An 18109-nucleotide genomic window follows, 5' to 3' on the forward strand; every position below is an offset into this window, starting at 1 on the left:
GGAGGTTGGTTGTAGCAACCCACTTAAAGAAGGACATTGAAACTGGGCTTTTTGGGGGAGTTCCCCCACTCAGAGTTATTTTTAACACTTCTGAAGCCTGATGTTTGAAGTGAAAAGTTAAACATTTTTGGCCACTACAAGTTCAGAGTAGTGCTCTTCACAAGATGGGTTTGCTGTATCTGGTGAATGTTGAAGGTTTCCAGGTGGGATTGTTTGTACATTATATGGTGAAACATCATTTTTTCCAAGTGGGAATCTTTGCCTGGATGCCTGCTGTGGCTGTAGAAACATTTTCTTTGGACTCCAGAAGGAGACTGCCACCTCAGAGAGTTCTTGTGTTTGGCTTTTGAGGCATGAGCTGATTTCCTTTCCCCTTGCAGAGCCTGAGCAGTGGTGAGGGTGTTTGGCAGGGCCCCTGTGCTCTGTGAGAGCCTTTCCACTCCTCTGGTGCAGGGTCTGCCCAGCAGCTGCTGCCAGCACTCTGCACAAGGGATGCACTTAGGACTGCTGCAAGACTGAAAAAAAAGCAACTTAAGGGCATTCAATTCCACCAGGGAGCAGTTTGGAAAGAGCAGGAACTTCTGAGAATTAACAGAAAGGGCTGATGTGCTGGGGAGGGAGAAAGGAACAGAAGGTGCCCGGGAAAAGCAAAAGCCCTCTTGTGCCCCAGGTTAGCACAGAATCAGCTGGAGAGTGAGGCAGAAACCTCAGATGTGTTCAGAGGTGGAGAAAAACATGATCCATGCAGGCTATGAGAAGTGACAGGTTATGACCATGGTGTGTTTTAGTTTTTAAGGAAGTTCCCCCATCACTGCCTGCCTGTGTGGAAGTCATGCTCCCATTTCACACACCCGCGTGCCCTGTAACATTTGAAAGAAGTGCAGTGAGATCCTGTGCATAGTCCAGAAGGGGAGGTACCCAGGGCTGTGTGAGAACATCCCTGACAGCAGAAACTCTCCTGTCTGTGAGGAATGCTGAGGCTGGGCAGTGAGATGGTGAAACTGTGCCACCTCAGGCTCCAGGGAGGCCAGGAAAATGATGGTTTCCTTAGGGAAGAGGCTGCTTATGCAGGATCCCCACTGAAGTTCCACAGCATATGAGGCTGCAGTCAGGTAAATAGGCCAAGGAAAAAAGCCAGGATTAGGTAGGACTTTGACTGACAGCATGAGACAGGTAGATGGATGGGAATGGTTGTGGAATGAGTGAGCATGTCCTCTGCTTCCTCCAGAGAGCGGGCTGACATGTGAAACTGCAATAACTAGCATAAAATAACCTGAAAAGAGACTAGACAGTGTCTCAAAATTAATTATTTGAGGATAGACTCCTCTAGAGATTGTCTGGACTCAACAGAGAGGTTACTGAGCAGCCAGGAGAATGTGTCCTCCATGGGTAACCCTGAGCTGGAGGATTGGGAAACACTCAGTGGCTGTGCTGACAGTACTGAGGCATCTCAAAGCGACTCTGTAAAGAGAATTTTTGATTAGCTCAGAACATACAAGGAAACAGAAGAAATAATTTTCAAAGCAGCGTTTCCCTCAGGAGGGGCAGAGATGGAGGAGACCAAATTTTGACATAACTCAGTGGCATTTGGCATGGAACTACAGCACAGCATAGTGAGCTAAGGAGTCAAAGCAGTCCCTTACCCTGAAGAGTGACTAATTCTTTAATATTCCATGATTTTTAGTAGTGTATATTTTCAGGCTAGTTCTAATTTTCTGCTGTAGCTGCACAACATCTCTTGTCACCATTTCATTCCTTTGTTTTTCCATATCCATTCTGTCTTCTCTTTAAAGAGCAGCCCAGAGCAATCATACAGCCAATAAACGCTGTGGTTGGATTTTCTTTTTTTCTTAGCTAATTAATGTGGTCTTCAAAGGAGTAGCTTGAGTAAAAGCTGTAAGTGGAAATGAACAGTTTTGGAAAAGGACTGCTTGCAAATCTGTTGGACTGGTTTTGGTGGTTAGAGAAGTGTTTAAAATCTAGGTATCTTGGCTTAAGTGTTTCCATATGTTTGTAAAATGCTCCCTTGATTTGAGGTGGAAGTTCCTGTAATGGAGGTGTCCAAGGCCAGGTTGGACAGGGCTTGGAGCACTGTGGTGTAGTGGAAGGTGTCCCTGCCCATGGCAGGGGACTGGAATGATAAAAGCTTGAAGGTCCCATCTAACCTAAACCATCTGTGATTCTAAGATAATTGACATGTAATTGGCTTTTTTTTTTAAAATACTCTAACAATATAAAGAATATTTTATAGTAAAGTCAGTATTTGGGAATGTGCTACTGAACAAAGAGATGTCAGTAATGAGGTACTCCATTTGCACACAGCAAGGGGAAGTGGATGTGAGGTTTGAGCTGATGCCCAGGGGGAAATGGAGGTTTGTGTTTCAGTTCTCACTGGTGTCTGTGTGTCCTTCCAGCGCTGCCCCACAGACAAGGCATACTTCATAGCAAAGGAGATCCTGGCCACAGAACGCACCTATTTAAAGGACCTGGAGGTCATTACAGTGGTAAGTGCCTTTGACTTTATTTCTTTTCCCTTTTTTTGACAGATTTGTGGTTGTTAGGTTGGAAAAACTTGGAATTTCTTCTTGTGATGTAGCATAATCCGTGAGCCAAGCAGCTATCCCCTTCCTTGTTGCATATCCCCTTCTGTGGGGGAGCAGGTACCTTCCCTGGACTTCAGCAGCTGCATCCTGTGCCATCCTGATGAGCTAGGCAAACTTTTGCTCTGAAAACTGTGAAGAAGAAAAGCCTAAAAACATTTTGCAAGAGTCCCTTACCTTGTTAATATTAGATGATTTTTAGTAATCTGTGTTTTCAGGCTAACTCTGATTTTGTGTTGCAACTGCACAACATTCCATTTCAGTGATACCTGCCAGCTCTGCTTATACCCTGGCTGTCTTCTCTGTGGTTTGCCTTGGGAAGCTTTTAGCCTTGGGAAGCTTTTAGCCTTGGGAAGCTTTTAGCCTTGTGCCTGTGGATCTGTGAGCAGATGGCAGTTGCAAAGGGCATCAAACCCATGGGGGTTTGAAGAGTTTCTTCTTGCTTTGCTGCTTCTGTTTCTTCCTCCTCCTTTTACTCAGAATAGACAAGTGAGTCCCAGTTTGGAGGGCAGCATGAATTTCTAGTTCATGTGCTTCTAAAAGAGCTTTTTTTGTTCATGAGCTCAGTGTTTGAGCATTGTGACTGTTGCCTTCCTATAAGCTGTTGTTGTAATTTCATTAAAGAAAAGCTTGATTCCCTCAATGCTTCATGGCCTCAGTGGAGGTGTTCTCTGCGAGCTCATTGAGCACCATCTCACTCCAATTCCTCCTACAGGCTTCCCAGCACTTCTCCTAAAAGAAGGGGGGAAAATCTCAGAGGATTTTTGTAATATCCCCATCCCTGCCCGAAGCACTAAGGTGTGGAATGTGACCTCAACGAGATGTCTTCAGCTGAGTGACTGGCACAGGCTCCAGGCCATTGAGAGCAGATTTATCTGCGTGGAAGTGGCAGCAGCTGGGGCAGCCACTGGGTAACTGACTGTCACTCAGCTGTCCCCAACCATCCCATCATTGCATTCAGAAACCAGCTGGTGCCCACAGCCAGCCATGGGCCTCATCTTCCTCATATTTGGCAAGGAAAAAAAAAATCCCATCTTTCCATTCTTCACAAATGACGTCTTCCCTAAATACTCCTTCTTCCTCCCTGCTTTATCCCTATGCATACTCCTCCCCCATCACTGCAGGAGCAGGAATTTTCATGCTAACAATGAATTTCTGAAGCAGAGACACTGATGAGACTTTGTGGCTTTCTGGCAGTGGTTCCGCAGTGCTGTGATCAAGGAGAATGCCATGCCTGAGGGCCTGATGACCCTGCTCTTCTCCAACATTGACCCCATCTATGAGTTCCACAGAGGCTTCCTGAAGGAGATTGAGCAGAGGCTCTCCCTCTGGTAAGTGACATGGGGCACCTTTATTTACATCCTCACAATTGGTATTTCTGCATCAACAGAAGCAAGGAGAAATCTTTTATGAAATTAAAGCCATGAAAATAGTACAAACCATGTTGCACAAAGGCCATTTTCTAATCTTTGCTTTGTGTATAATATCTTGTAGTTGTATGACTTGTGCACCAGACTGAGGGTTTTGTAATCACAGAATCATTTAGCTTGGAAAACACCTTTAAGATCATCAATTGTTGATATAATCTGATAGTGTCTCTCAAGCCTTAGAAAAAAGAAGGAGCGCAAGATCAAAAAGATGATGCATGTGTTTTTTCCCCACCTTTAATGAAATCTCCAGGTGAAAATCTAGGAAACATTTTTGTGATTAAGATGGGAGTTTAGTTCTTGCAATGCAGTTTATTTCGCACATGGTGTTTTTAAACTTTGTATTATTTTCTCCTGACCTGCCATGTTATATATTACAGTATAACTTCCTTTCAAAAGGAGGTGATCTACGTAAACGAAGTATGAACAAAAATAAATTCACAAAATCAGGTGGGGTCATGTTATGGCGTTTATGTGGAGGTCTGGAGTGTAAAACTCTCAAATAGACTTTCACACAAGCTCCTTTCTAGTCCTTTCTCAGTTTTTTAAGCATGCCTTTGTGTTTGCTGTTTTGTGCAGCATCCATATTTAACGTACCAAGTTCTCAATCTGAGCAGTGAAATCAGAATGTCAAATGCCTATAGATTTTTGTGAATTACAAGGGGAGATGGAGGGAGAAAACAGGAATTTCTTGATCCCCAATGTATGTTTCCTTCTCCTTTGCTCCTCATGTGTGTTCCAGGGAGGGCAGGAGCAATGCTCACGTGAAGGGAGATTTCCAGCGCATTGGGGATGTCATGCTCAGGAACATGCATGCTCTCAAGGTAACACAGGCTGCAAGACCTGGAATTTTGGGATTATTGAGGTGTTCTGTTTGGTTTTGTTTTGTCAAGAATCAGAGCTCAGAGTTAGTATTTCCATTCATCACAGAATCCCAGGAGGGTTTGGGTTGGAAGTGGCCTTAAAGCCCATCCCATTCCACCCCCTGCCATGGCAGGGACACCTTCCACTATCCCAGGGTGCTCCAAGCCCTGGCCAGCCTGGCCTTGGACACTGCCAGGGATCCAGGGGCAGCCATAGCTGCTCTGGGCACCCTGTGCCAGGGCCTCACCACCTGTTACAGTCTGGTTCTTGAAATTATTAGAAATGCAAAAAAAAAAAAATTAGAAATGCAAATGAGACCATATGCCAAAGTCCATAGTATGGGCTTTATTTAATAGTAAATATCAGAGAGAGAGAGAAGGAAGTGAAAGAAATAGAAGAGAGGTGGGGGAACAGAAGGAGAGGGACAGAGACAGATTAAAGAAAATATCACCACTCTGTGCATCCCATCAGCATCCTGATGATCCTGTCCAGCTGGTCTTCTTGGTGGTGAGGGTCCCCCACAAAACACAGAATCATTAATAGGGATTAATATGTGCCCAGGCCAGGTGGAATGCCCAGGTGCCTCCCCTGGCGGGGGCAACCTTTACACAGTCTGTTGCAGCAGAGTGAATGACTGCATCCTGTGCAGTCCTGTGGTGCAAGGCCACAGGAATGAGTCTGGGGAACACTTTGGGGGTCTTGGATGGATCAAGACCCCTCCTCAGCTGCCTCCCACATGCATGTCCCATGAATGTGGCCATCCTGGGCTTGGGGGGTTTTACAACTGATCCACTTGGTGTAGGGGAGGGTGGGTGTTCACTGCCTCTGACCAGAGGTTTCACCACTCACCCAAAACTCTCCTCCTGTTTGGGGGTTCGGTGCAAACCCGACCTTTTGGGCTATGGCCTCCCCCTCCCAAACCCAGCCAGGAATGATTTCCTGCTGGGTTTGGCTTTCTTGGGCATGCATTCTTTTCCCTCTGCCTTGTTTATTCTTCCTGACCTATGATTATTGAATAATAGCATTCCCTTTATCTTATCAAGGCATCTTAACTCTCAGTCCAAAGTTCCAGTCAGGCATCTTCAGGGAGGGCTGGGCTTCTGTGGCTGTAGCTTCTTTATGTAACAGGAAAAAGGTTCCTAACAATGTTTAATCCATGAACTACCAGATTCTGGTATCTGACATCATCTCACAGGGAAGAATTTCTTTCCAATATCCCATCTAAACCTTTTCTTTTTCAGTCAATCTCCAAGTAACTTTATTTATTTTTGAGAAACAATTTTAAACATGGTAAAATAATTGCAGGAAGGTTTTATATCGCTGTTGCTTATTTAGGCACCTACATTTACCTTGATAAGTGGTGTTTGTTGGTTATTCAGCAGAAAACAAAGACAAGTTATTTATTTAGCTCCCCTATTGAGACCTTGATTCACAAGGTTATTTCATTTAAAAATATACATATTTTTTAAAGGCAGAATAATTTCTTCTGAAATGAAATCAGCTTTATTTGGTGCAGAGTGCCTATGTGGGACAGTTACATTAGTGCTGCAGTAGTGGAGTATTTATTTAATTAAAACCAATGGCTTGAATGGGAGTGCAGGAGTGTGGGACTGCTATTTGTACCACCAGCATTTGGTATCCTCAGCAGGCACAATGCCATACAAACACCTATTTTGACCTTGACTAGGAGCTGCCTGCCACTTCCTTTAATGATGAAAGATTGTTTTCCTGTGATCCAAGTCACTTTGTGTCCGTTTCCACAGGAGTTCACGGGTTACCTGCAGAAACACGACGAGGTCCTGACGGAACTGGAGAAAGCAACCAAACGCCTCAAGAAGCTGGAGATGGTTTATAAGGAGTTTGAGCTGCAGAAGGTTTGCTACCTGCCCCTCAACACCTTTCTGCTGAAACCCATCCAGAGACTGATGCACTACAAGCTGATCCTGGGGAGGCTGTGCAAGCACTACACAGCAGAGCACCGGGACTTCGCCGACTGCCGCAGTGAGTGAGCGCCCAGTGTGGGGAAGGGGCAACAGGAAAGCCTTAGAAATGTGATTGTCTGGCAAAAGATTTTGAGAATATAGAAACTATAAGTGAGATTGAAATATAAGCAAGGTTTGAGATCCCTCAGTTACTGAACAACTGGAAGACAATGGTGTGGTTGGCTGAAGGTAATCCCCTTTTGATGGAGCAACACCCTCTGCTTGCAGACAGGCCCAAGGGTCAGAGCAGACCCTACAGCTTGGCAGAAGGGGCCCAAAGAGGAGTTTTTAGGGTTTAAAATGTAACACAGTATGGTAGTGTAATGATTCTTACAGGCTGTATGGAAATGCTAAAGGATTTGTATCCTGTACTAGATTGGTTAGTGAAAATCAGGATATTCAACACAGATGATTTATTGTATTGTAATGGGAACCTCATGCTCTCTTACCTTTTTTACTCTCTTACCTTTTTTACTCCCTTATGCTTTTACTCTCTCACCCTCTCATCCTCTCTCCCCCTCTCTTCTCTCGGGCCTGCTCTGAGCTGTGTCTGGCAGCTCCCAGCAGGGCCCTGCACCCAGGCCCTTTGCAATGAACCCCAAATCCCAGCAGGGCCCTGCCCCCAGGCCCTTTGCAATAAACCCCAAATCCCAGCAGGGCCCTGCACCCAGGCCCTTTGCAATAAACCCCAAGTTCCTGACCTGGCTGCAGAGATCTCTCATCTCTGTCTGTCCCAGCTGTCCCACCCCCCTGGCTCCTACAGCCCAGCCCTGTCCTGCTGGCAGCACTCTCCCCATGGACACCCCAAACTCTGCCTGTGCCCTGGGAACACAAGAATTATACACTCATAGAATCTCAGAATGGTTTGGGTTAAAAGGGAGCTTAAAACTCAGCTCATTCCCCTTCCACTATGGACAGGGATAATTTTGCCAGATCAGGATGCTCAGAGCCTTGTCCAGCCTGGCCTTGAACACTTAGCTTCACTTGTTTTCAGTTATGTTCACAAATTCAATGTTAGTGCTTTTTTTTCCTGGCATTCCAGGAAGTGGGTTTCTCATGATGCATCCCAAAGCTGCAAAATTAGTACTTTTCTTGTCTCCTAGCAGGGGAAAAAAAGAGGAGTAATTTTTTACAACCTTTTTGTCATTTAGATGTAAAAATGTGACCAAAAATGCTAGTTTTGCAGCATCAGAAGTGTGTATAGTAAAGTCCATTCATGGCAAAGTAATTTTTGGCAGAAATAGTTTGATTTTTTCATTTACTTTCAGCTAAATGGTAAATATTTTTGTTTAAGCAAAATCTCAGATACACAATAATCTCCACAAGCATAGGAAATGCTGTGGAATCACTTGCTCTTTTTACCCTTCTCAAAATACACTTAAATTGGAAATTGGACGTTGTAGGTCCCTTCCATATGAACCATTCTGTTCTAGAATTGGCTATAAATTTCAGATCTAAGTTCCAGATTCAGTTTTTCAGGGGTGAAATGGGTGGCCTGGGTTGCTCTGCTCTGGTCCCATTGATGTTGTTCTCCACACAGATGCCCTGAAGGAAGTCACAGAAATGACCTCCCAGCTGCAGCACAGCCTCATCCGCCTGGAAAACTTCCAGAAGCTTACAGAGCTGCAGCATGACCTGATTGGGGTGGACAATCTCACAGCACCTGGCAGGGTAAGTCCCTCTGTTGAGTTTTTGGAGCCTTTGGTGGTTTTATCTCCAAGGAAGTGCCTTTGGAATGAGGATTTGCCATCACTGCCCCTCTGGTCTGTGTAACTTCAGTAACTGTCCCTTAGTGAGTCCCATGGATGGTGGATCATCCCCTTGGTGATATTCTGATCAGAAAGATTCTGCCTAAACTCTGGCTGCAGTTTTGTGTTCCCAGTACAGATACTGTGTCAAAAGAAGGGGACCAAGACACCAGTGGGTTCATCACAGGCCCTCAGGTCCGGTCCCGGTCCCTCAGGTCCTTCTGGTCCAGTTTATTGAAGAAAGTATCAAACACTTATACAGCAAATAATGAGTTTATGAATATTCTGTAAGCCAAGCAATCTATTGGTTAAACTATAGCATGAACTCTTCCTCATTCTTTAGGGGTTACATCTCTCTTTTCTCATGTCTCTTTCACTGTTTGTTATTATACTACAGCTAGGCCTCAAGGACACGCTATCTTACAGGTGCAGGACTTGGAATTAGCCACGGTTTTGTACTTTTCCATTCTCTAGCAGCTAAAGTCCCAACAATACTGGCTGTGCTGGGGTGTGGTGCTCTGTGTGTGACTGGGAACTGCTGTGTCCTGTTGGAAATGCACTCCCAGCTCTGCTTGGGTCTGCCTGGTGCAAACCCAGAGAGCACAGGGATGGTGAGAGCACAGCATGGGCTGAACCCCAAATCCCAGCAGGGCCCTGCACCCAGGCCCTTGGCAATAAACCCCAAATCCCAGCAGGGCCCTGCACCCAGGCCCTGTGCAATGAACCCCACTGGTGTGGATGCCTCTGTGTTACAGGGGTTTGTGCAATTCCTGCCTGGATTTCTGTTTTTTGTTTTTGATAGATGTACTGGGCATAGATACAGGAGCATCGCATGGGCTTTGGGGATGCTCTGGCAGTCACTGCAGTGGGATGTAAGTGTGATAGGTGAACTGCTGGTGTCCAACAGGAATTCTGCTCCTTTCCCTTCTCTTCCTTCACTGATTTAAATGCTGGCTGCAGCAAGGAGCTGATTCATGTCACAAAAAAGGAAGGAAAGCGTCACCGGGCCTCCAAGAAATCTGTTAGTGGTCATGGCTGGGCACTAATCAACATCTGTGTACTCTGGGATGAAAATAAAATTCCTTCAAGTCAGGAAAGATCAAACATTGTTCAACTTTTTCTTTTCCGCTGCAGGAGTTCATCCGGGAAGGTTGCTTGTACAAGCTCACTAAGAAGGGTTTACAGCAGAGGATGTTCTTTCTGGTGAGTGCTGCTCCTGACTTTTATAAACCCAAATTCTTCAAGATAAAGTTGTTGGGGAAATGTGTTTTCATGTGCTTGTGCTGAAAATCAGCACCTGAGACTGAAAACTCATTCCAAGCAATGTTTTTAGAGGTGTGGTCGTGGTACTACTCTCTGGTCAACTTGGTTCCTTAATGGCACAGACTTTTAACAGAATTAAAAAATTTATTTCCTCTTTTATAAGTAAACAAAAAAGAGGTTGGAAGGGTAGTTGGCTGACTGAGAAAATGGCATTTTTCATGCATCTACAGTGGCCTTTAAACAACAGATTTTCAAGGAGATGTCAAAAAATCCTTGGCCCTGCCTGCTGCTCCCAGAGCACTGACTGTTCTCTTCCTGCCTTTGCAGTTCTCAGATATGTTACTGTACACAAGCAAAGGGGTCACAGGGACAAATCAGTTCAAAATCCACGGACACCTCTCTCTGCATGGCATGTTGGTAAGTGGTTCCATGTTGCACCCCAGGGTTAAGGAAGTGGCTTTGCCTAAGGCAGGCTGAGCAATTCCTTCAGGGCATGAGGACCAAAGCCACAAACTGCTCCAAGGCAGCTCTCAGCAGCACTTGGACCTTGATGTGTGTCCAAGAGAGCTTTGTTTATCTGCAGGTGATGAGTCTGTCCCTTCCACATTAGCAAACAGCTGGAGCACACCCTGTTGCCCATTCATTTTCACACTGCTGTGAGAGGCTGATCTGGAAATAGGGATTTATTTACCCTGGTGTTTTGTCCCCCTGCACACAGCTGGGCATGTAATCAATGCTCCTGCCTCCCCACACCTTTTCTAACAGGATTGTTCTTTCTGTCTTTGGTTTGCAGCTGATAGTGCTTGACCCCCCGGTGAGTAATGAGCCAAATCTGCTCCAACCCTTCCTTTCCCTGCCCTGCTGGAAGTGCTGCTGTGCCCCTGCAGTAGAAACACACCATAGATTTTTCATAGAGAGCCAAAATAGACTTGAAAGTAGCTGGTATTCATCAGACAGTTGCTGTTCTGCACTCCCTGCAGCAGGGTTGGGATCCTGTTTGACTCCAGTCCCAGCCAGCACAGGACAGTTTTAGTGTTTATTTGTGCCTGAGCACTGATGAGAAAAATCCTTTCTTTTCCTGCAGGTGGAGGAGAGTGAGAATGAATGGTCTGTCCCACACTGCTTCACAATCTACTCTGCACAGAAAACCATAGTGGTGGCAGCCAGGTAATCCTGCTTTTCCTCTGGACTTCAAAATAAGCCCAGGACTCTTCCCAGGTCCTTTTTCAGTGTTGAATTTTGGGAAGGAACAGTTAGTTTATCCTGGGCTGATCCCAGGGTGGGTACCAGCAAAGGGGTTGGGATTGTGCCCCTCTGCCCTGCTCAGGTGAGACCCCACCTGCAGAGCTGCCCCAGCCCTGGGGCCCAGCACAGGAAGGAGCTGGAGCTGCTGGAGAGAGCCCAGAGGAGCTCTGGTGTCAAAAAAAAGGTGCTTGAAAGATTCCTAAATTTAGAAAAATAAATAGAATTTTTACCTTGTCATGACTTTAAAATAGCTCAAAGGTTACCTGTCAAAAATAAAAATTACCCAAAACACAAACAGCAGCAACAAGTTTGCCATTGTGTTTGTTTATTTGGGAATTGCCATTGTCATCCTTCAAACCACTTCAGGAGACAAAAATCTAAACATACAAATATTTTAGAATGAAAATTCAGAATATATGAATTGCTGTGAGGAGGAGAGAGTTCCTGCAGAATCTCATGGAGGAAGCTGGGGGAAAATTAAAGGCTGGCTTAGAAATAAAAATAATCCTTTTTCAGCCTCAGTTATCCCTGTGCAGTGAATTTGGTGCCTTTTTGTAATTAGGATCAGCTTTAGGACTTTTTGTCTTTTTGCAAGTTTTTGTCTTTTTGTCTGCTGTGAAAACCCAGCTGGAATCAGGAATGCCAACAATGCAGGGTGGGAGCACTAAATCTCAGCCTTAAATCACAGGGGTTTTACTGCTTGCTGACCTGTTCTTGAAAAATAACCACTACAGTATATTTATAAATCAGGTGTGTAATGGCACAGGAGCCAATTCCTTTGGTATGCAGATTTATTTCTTTAAATTCCAACCTAACACCTGAGAATGCATCTTTTTTTAAGATCAACCATTTCCCAGCAACTGTGAGTCATAAGGTGCTTGAAAGATTCCTAAATTTAGAAAAATAAATAGAATTTTTACCTTGTCATGACTTTAAAATAGCTCAAAGGTTACCTGTCAAAAATAAAAATTACTGCTAGGCTTAGACCACATGTGGAATTTTCAGTCTAAGTTAAAAACTTTCAGAAAAAAGAGGTGGTTACCAAAACAAAGAAATATTGAGGCTGTGTCTAAAGCCTAAACTTCCACTGTTGCATCCCTGTGGACACAGATACACCTTGAAGGGCTGTGAAGGTCTCACCTTGTAGGATCCTGGAATGGGGGAAAGAAATTTCCTCTTTCTGTGCTCTGGGTTTTACTGGCTTGAGATGTCAGGTGCTCTTAGAAAGATGGGCTGTGCTTCAGGCTGCCATTTATCCTTCAAAAAAATCATGGCTCCTACCCCCCATCTCCAGAATTCTCTCCTGACCCTGCCTGCTGTCTGTTCATTTTATTTGCTGTAAAGTCCAAGTGTTTAATTATTAATTTAGTCTTGTTTCAAGGCTTGACTGTAGAGGTAGAGGCTGTATGAGATCAGTTTCCTCTCTGGAAAGCTCCAGCTTTGGAGGAATTCTAATTTTGGTTTTATTTCTCTAATGGAAGGATACTGCCCCTTGCTTTGGGCTGTGACCTGTGCCTTCAGCAGCAGGGCACAGCTCTGGGCTGGCAGATGCCCACTGCCTCTGCTTCCCTTGGGATGCCCACTGCCTGTGCTTCCATTGGGATGCCCACTGCCTGTGCTTCCCTTGAGGTGCTCACTGCCTGTGCTTCCCTTGGGATGCCCACTGCCTGTGCTTCCCTTGGGATGCCCACTGCCTGTGCTTCCATTGGGATGCCCACTGCCTCTGCTTCCCTTGAGGTGCTCACTGCCTGTGCTTCCCTTGGGATGCCCACTGCCTGTGCTTCCCTTGGGATGCCCACTGCCTGTGCTTCCATTGGGATGCCCACTGCCTCTGCTTCCCTTGAGGTGCTCACTGCCTGTGCTTCCCTTGGGATGCCCACTGCCTGTGCTTCCCTTGCAGCACCCGCCTGGAGATGGGCAAGTGGATGGAAGACCTGAATGTGGCCATTGAGATGGCCAAGAAATCCACAGAGAAATCCGAGATGCTTCTGGAAAATTCTGTCTGCAACCGCTCCAACAGTAAGTGCTGTTCCCTGCCCCCCTGAAAGCAGCACTTGTGCTGTCCTTTCTGCTTTTCCTTTTGTGAGTTTGATGGCATAAATGATGTATTTTTATAGTTCATATGATGATGGAGAATTAATTGGGCTTTGGTTTTAATCAAAAGAGATATGCTTGTCTTCCCAGACTGATGTTCAAGGCAGCTTTAAATGCAGCAGAGATGCTCCCATTGCAGAGTTGTTAATTTTATAAGGTCCCTTATAAAGGGATTTTATAAAATCCTAAAAACTCTCCCATAGCTTTTTCTCACTTTAACTATGTGGTGAGTTTTTTTGTCCAAAATGTAGAGTCTCTGGAGGTCAGCTTTTACAGCCCAGTATTCCTGTGCCTGTCTGGGGATGTTATGGCTGTGCTGAAACGTGGAGTATTTTTTCTTGGAGACCTTTGTTCTGTTCCTAGACTCAAGGAACAGAACTGTCACAGCACTGACTCAAACCACTCTGATTTTATTCCAGTGGAAGTGTCCCTGCCCATGGCAGGGGGTTGGAATGATGAGCTTAAGGTCCCTTCCAACCCAGACCATCCTTTGATGCTGTGAGCCAGCTGCTCCAGGCAGAACTGAGCTGAAAGCCAGCCTGATGTGCTCAGAGTGGTGCAGGAGCCGTGTAACCAGTTCAGCTGGACATGACAAGAGAAAACCTCCTCTCTCAGACATCCCAGCTTCTCTTCCTTTCCTATTGCACAGTTTACTTAAACCACTGCCCCATTCTCCTCCCCAGGATCCTCAGATGAGGTGTCAGTAGAGCAGGAGTCAGAAGATGACATTCACTCCTCCCGTAGCTCCCTGGACAGGCAGAGCCAGCCCCGTGCCAACACCACGGTGCATGTGTGCTGGTACCGCAGCACCAGCGTCTCCATGGCCGACCACAGCGCGGCCGTCGAGGTACCCGGGCCAGCCTGGCCCCTGTGCCCCCTCAGCCAGGGAGAGCCTGGGCACCCCCCCGTGCATGCTGTCCCCCTGTCTGGCTGTCTGTGTGTCTGCTCTCCGTGCAGCAGGGCTTGGCTTGGGCAGCGGGAACGAAGCGGGGAAGGTTTACAGGAAAGCCAGGATGTGCTGGGATTGAATTCTGCTTTGGGTGTCACCCTGCTTTGCTGGGGCACTGAGCACTGGCACTGCTGGGCACTGCTGGGCACTGGCACTGCTGCTGCACCTCCAACCCTGGGGTCAGTTTTGGGACCCTCACCACAAGAAGGACCTTGAGGAGCTGGAGCGTGTCAGGGAATGACAATGGAGCTGGGGCAGGGTCTGGAGCACCAGGAGCAGCTGGAGGGGCTCAACCTGGAGAAAAGAACACTCAGGGGGTGGTTTTTGTGGGTTTTTTGTTTGGTTTTTGGGTGTTTGTTTTAGTTTGGTTTTTTTTTAGAAAAGGCAAAGAAGGCTTTATTCAAAAGAACCGCATGGTTTTTATAGAGTGGTGTGACAGTGTTCACAGGGGTTCTTGGATGAGGGAAGAGATGAGGATCTGACTCCATGTTTCAGAAGGCTGATTTATTATTTTATGATATATATTACATTAAAACTATACTAAAAGAATAGAAGAAAAGGGTTTCACTAGAAGGGTAGCTAAGAATAGAATAACAAAGAATGATAACAAAGGTTTGTGGCTTGGCTCTCTGTCTGAGCCAGCTGGGCTGTGATTACCCATTAATTACAAACATCCAACATGGGCTAATAAAAGTTCTACCTGTTGCATTCCACAGCAGCAGATAATCAATGTTTACATTTTGTTCCTGAGGCCTCTCAGCTTCTCAGGAGGAAAAATCCTAAGGAAAGGATTTTTCATAAAAAGATGTCTGTGACAGAGTGGTACAATAGATTCTGTTCTATTGGCTAATGAACAGAAACAGCTTTCTCACACACTGTCCTTGAGAGGAACAGAAAAATAAAGTAGGAAAACACTACTTGCAAATTGTTTATAGTCAACAAGTTATCACATCTTTCCAGCTCCCTAAAACTTCTCACAAGCTGCTGTGAGAAATGCTTGCCATTTCTCTCTGTCCCATGGCATCTACAGGGGGGACCTTCTGGCTTTCCATAACTCCCTGACAGGAGGGGGCAGCCAGGTGGAGGCTGGGTTCTGCTCCCAGGGAACAAGGACAGGACAAGAGGGAATGGCCTCAAGCTGCACAGTGGAGGTTCAGGTTGGGAATCAGGAGGAATTTCTTCACAAAAAGAGTGGTTAAGCATTGGAACAGACTGCCCAGGGCAGAGGTAGGGTCATTATCCCCAGAAATGTTGAGATTGTGTGGATGTGGCACTTTGCTAAATTGTTAAGTGGAATTTGGTCAAATTGATGATCTTGGAGGTCTTTTCCAGCCTTAATTGTTCTTTGATTATAATGGTCCCCTGTCCATGATATTTTCCTTGAGAGACTGACTGTGCTGTACAGAGCTCTGATTAGCTGCTATGCTGCACCCAGAATTTAGAAGAGGGAATTCAGTTGGAATTCTCTGCCCTTCCCTTGCTGGCAGGACTGTGCAGCCAAGTGTCTTTTCATGGCAGCATCATTTTATGCTGATGTTTTTTATGGAGGTGTCCAAGGCCAGGCTGGATGGGAGTCTGGGCAGCCTGCTCTAGAGGAAAGGGTCCCTGCCCATGGCAGGGGTTGGAACCAGATGAGCTCTAAGGTCCCTTCCAACCCAAACCTTTTTGGGGTTCTGTGAGCCACTGGTTCCTGCAGTCTGGCTGTTCCCCACAGTGCAGGGCAGCACTGGTGGCACATTTGGGCACTGAATCCTGCAGATTTCGAGGCTGATCAGCTCAGCACTCCTCACACTGCTTGCAGCAACTCTGGTTTTACTTTAGGCAGCAGTTTGGCAGGGCAGGGCACCTGCCTGGAGGCTGGGAAGACCTCCAGAAATGGGAAGGACCCTAAACAACATGGACAGGAAAAGGAGATGACTAACCTGACAAAAGCAGTGGGGCAGGGGGCTGCAGCTGTGTCTGGGCCTGCCTGTTCTGCTCTGCCCTTAAGGCACTTGTTCAAGTGGAGTTGAAAGTTTGGGCACTGGAGCTCCTGTGTTTTTGTGATAGAGACCTTGAGGATCAGCTGGGTAGGGAAGTGCTGTAGGTGTGAGCTGGGCTTGAGGTGCAGACACACTGGGCACTTGAGCTGGCTGAGTTGTGGTTTCTGCTGGAGGGGCCAGGCCTTTCCCTGCTGACACCTGGGGAAAGGCACCAGCTGGCAGTTCTGTGCATGGATAACAAGCCCAGCCTGCTGCAGGCTCTGGGATGGAGTGTGTGATTCCTGCACTCGCTCTCACTCTGACCTGTTCCATGTTCTAACACCGTCATTTTTCTCACAATCCATTTTCCTTTGACAGCCACCTTTCTTGCATCACTCCTCTCACCCTAACATTCTGTTTTTCTCTTTCTCTCCCCCTTTCTCTGCTCAGTTTTCTGCTCTCTTGCTGTTTCTCCAGAGCTTCCTCCTCGCTATTTGCTGGGCCAGGCCCAACGGCCCAACACAATCACCCATGTTTGTTGGTACCGGAACCAGAGCCTTTCCCTGTCTGATTACTTGTGCATGATCCAGGTAAAGATGCCTCTCACTTGTTGTGCTGCTGGGGAGGAGCCCTGGGATGCCCAGGAAAATGTCCTGCTTCCTAACTGCTCACATGAGGAACCTCCTCCTCAGAGGCAGATGTGTGCCACTGCCTTGTTAAGACAGGATTTCCTCCTGTTTATGCCTCAAAAAACCGGTTCTCTCTGTAAATCTGCCACAAATCCTGTCTTTTTCTCAAATTACAAAATTCCTGTGTTGCCATTGCATGCCAGGGGTTTCCCTGTGCTGCTGGCTGACTCCAAGGCAGTGTTCCCCTCCCTGCAGCCCCTTCCACGCCAGCTTTGCTTTGTGTAGCTGCCACGTGCTGTTCATCTCCCAGCTCTGCAGCCCTCTGTGTCCTCTCCTGCTTCGTTTCCCTTCTCACACAGTGTGTTCCACCTGGCTTTTCTGCAGGTCAGAAAGGGTGGCTGGAAGGGAGGGACCCTGGTGGCTGTCACCATGCCTGGGGGAAGGGACAGGAGCAGGGCTGGGCTGCAGCAGGATGGCAGCCTGGGATTTCAGGGAATTCTCTTTTCCTTCTGTGCCAGAACCAACTCTCTGGGTATCTGCTGAGGAAATTCAAGAACAGCAATGGCTGGCAGAAACTCTGGGTAGTCTTCACCAACTTCTGCTTGTTCTTCTACAAGACACACCAGGTGAGGGGGTGATGGACAGGGTCCTGGGGGCACCTGGGGTCCTGGGCTTTCAATCACTGCTGTTTGAGGGACAGTCCAGGGCAATAGGAGGTAATGAATTCATAATGAAGCTGGGCTCTGAAAGGCTGTGGGCACTTCTGTAGGGGGATAGAATATAAGAAAATAAAGATAGTGTGAAAAGTAATCTTAACCCTGAGGAGTTGCAGCTGGGCCAATTATCAAAGATTAGGAGCAGGCCTGGCTTTAACAGGCCACAGCTGTAAGCAATGAGAAGAAGATGCTGTAAAAGAGTGGGGTGGCTGGGTGAGAAGGGAATTGGAGTCGGCTACTTTGTGAAAAAGAAAGAGTCAGTGCTCTTAGGAGAAGCCCATGAGACACACCAAGGAGGTTTGAAACTTTTGAGATAAGATGACAACACACTTCTTGTGGAACTTAATCAGAATTTCCAGTTCTGATGGTTCTGAACTTCTGTGTGTGAGGGGGAAATGTCTCCTCATGCAGTGACTGAGGGATGTGAGGGACACAGCAGCCTTTGGGCCTTCTTTGCCCTCTTCTCTCTGTGCTGGGCTTCAGCTCAGCCTGACAGGCTCCAGGGGTTTTTCTGCCCATGGTGCATCCAGCACTGCTTGATCATGAACCATGGTCCAGTGCAATTTTCTCATCTTATTAACCAAATAAACTGTGATAACCTGTGACGTGTTCACAGGAGTCTGAGGATGAG

The 18109-nt window shown here is 46.6% G+C and overlaps 1 protein-coding gene across 5 annotated transcripts in view; it reads left to right on the top strand.

Moving 5' to 3' along the window:
• The window catches only part of FARP2 (FERM, ARH/RhoGEF and pleckstrin domain protein 2), an 85080-nt gene that overhangs the window by 59694 nt on the left and 7277 nt on the right, over positions 1–18109 (top strand). For 2 of the 5 annotated variants that reach the window (XM_074546880.1, XM_074546879.1), the window contains exons 15-25: positions 2415–2504; positions 3798–3931; positions 4770–4851; positions 6655–6892; positions 8414–8544; positions 9756–9824; positions 10212–10301; positions 10969–11051; positions 13030–13148; positions 13907–14070; positions 17281–17388. In XM_074546880.1, coding sequence (XP_074402981.1) covers positions 2415–2504; positions 3798–3931; positions 4770–4851; positions 6655–6892; positions 8414–8544; positions 9756–9824; positions 10212–10301; positions 10969–11051; positions 13030–13148; positions 13907–14070; positions 17281–17388 — 1308 coding nt within the window. Of the gene's footprint in view, positions 1–2414; positions 2505–3797; positions 3932–4769; positions 4852–6654; positions 6893–8413; positions 8545–9755; positions 9825–10211; positions 10302–10968; positions 11052–13029; positions 13149–13906; positions 14071–16583; positions 16724–17280; positions 17389–18109 lie in introns of all 5 variants that reach the window. The other 3 variants (XR_012581580.1, XR_012581581.1, XM_074546881.1) reach the window with 3 other exon arrangements.

Source organism: Zonotrichia albicollis, chromosome 9, assembly GCF_047830755.1.
Source record: "Zonotrichia albicollis isolate bZonAlb1 chromosome 9, bZonAlb1.hap1, whole genome shotgun sequence".
Lineage (NCBI taxonomy): Eukaryota > Metazoa > Chordata > Aves > Passeriformes > Passerellidae > Zonotrichia > Zonotrichia albicollis.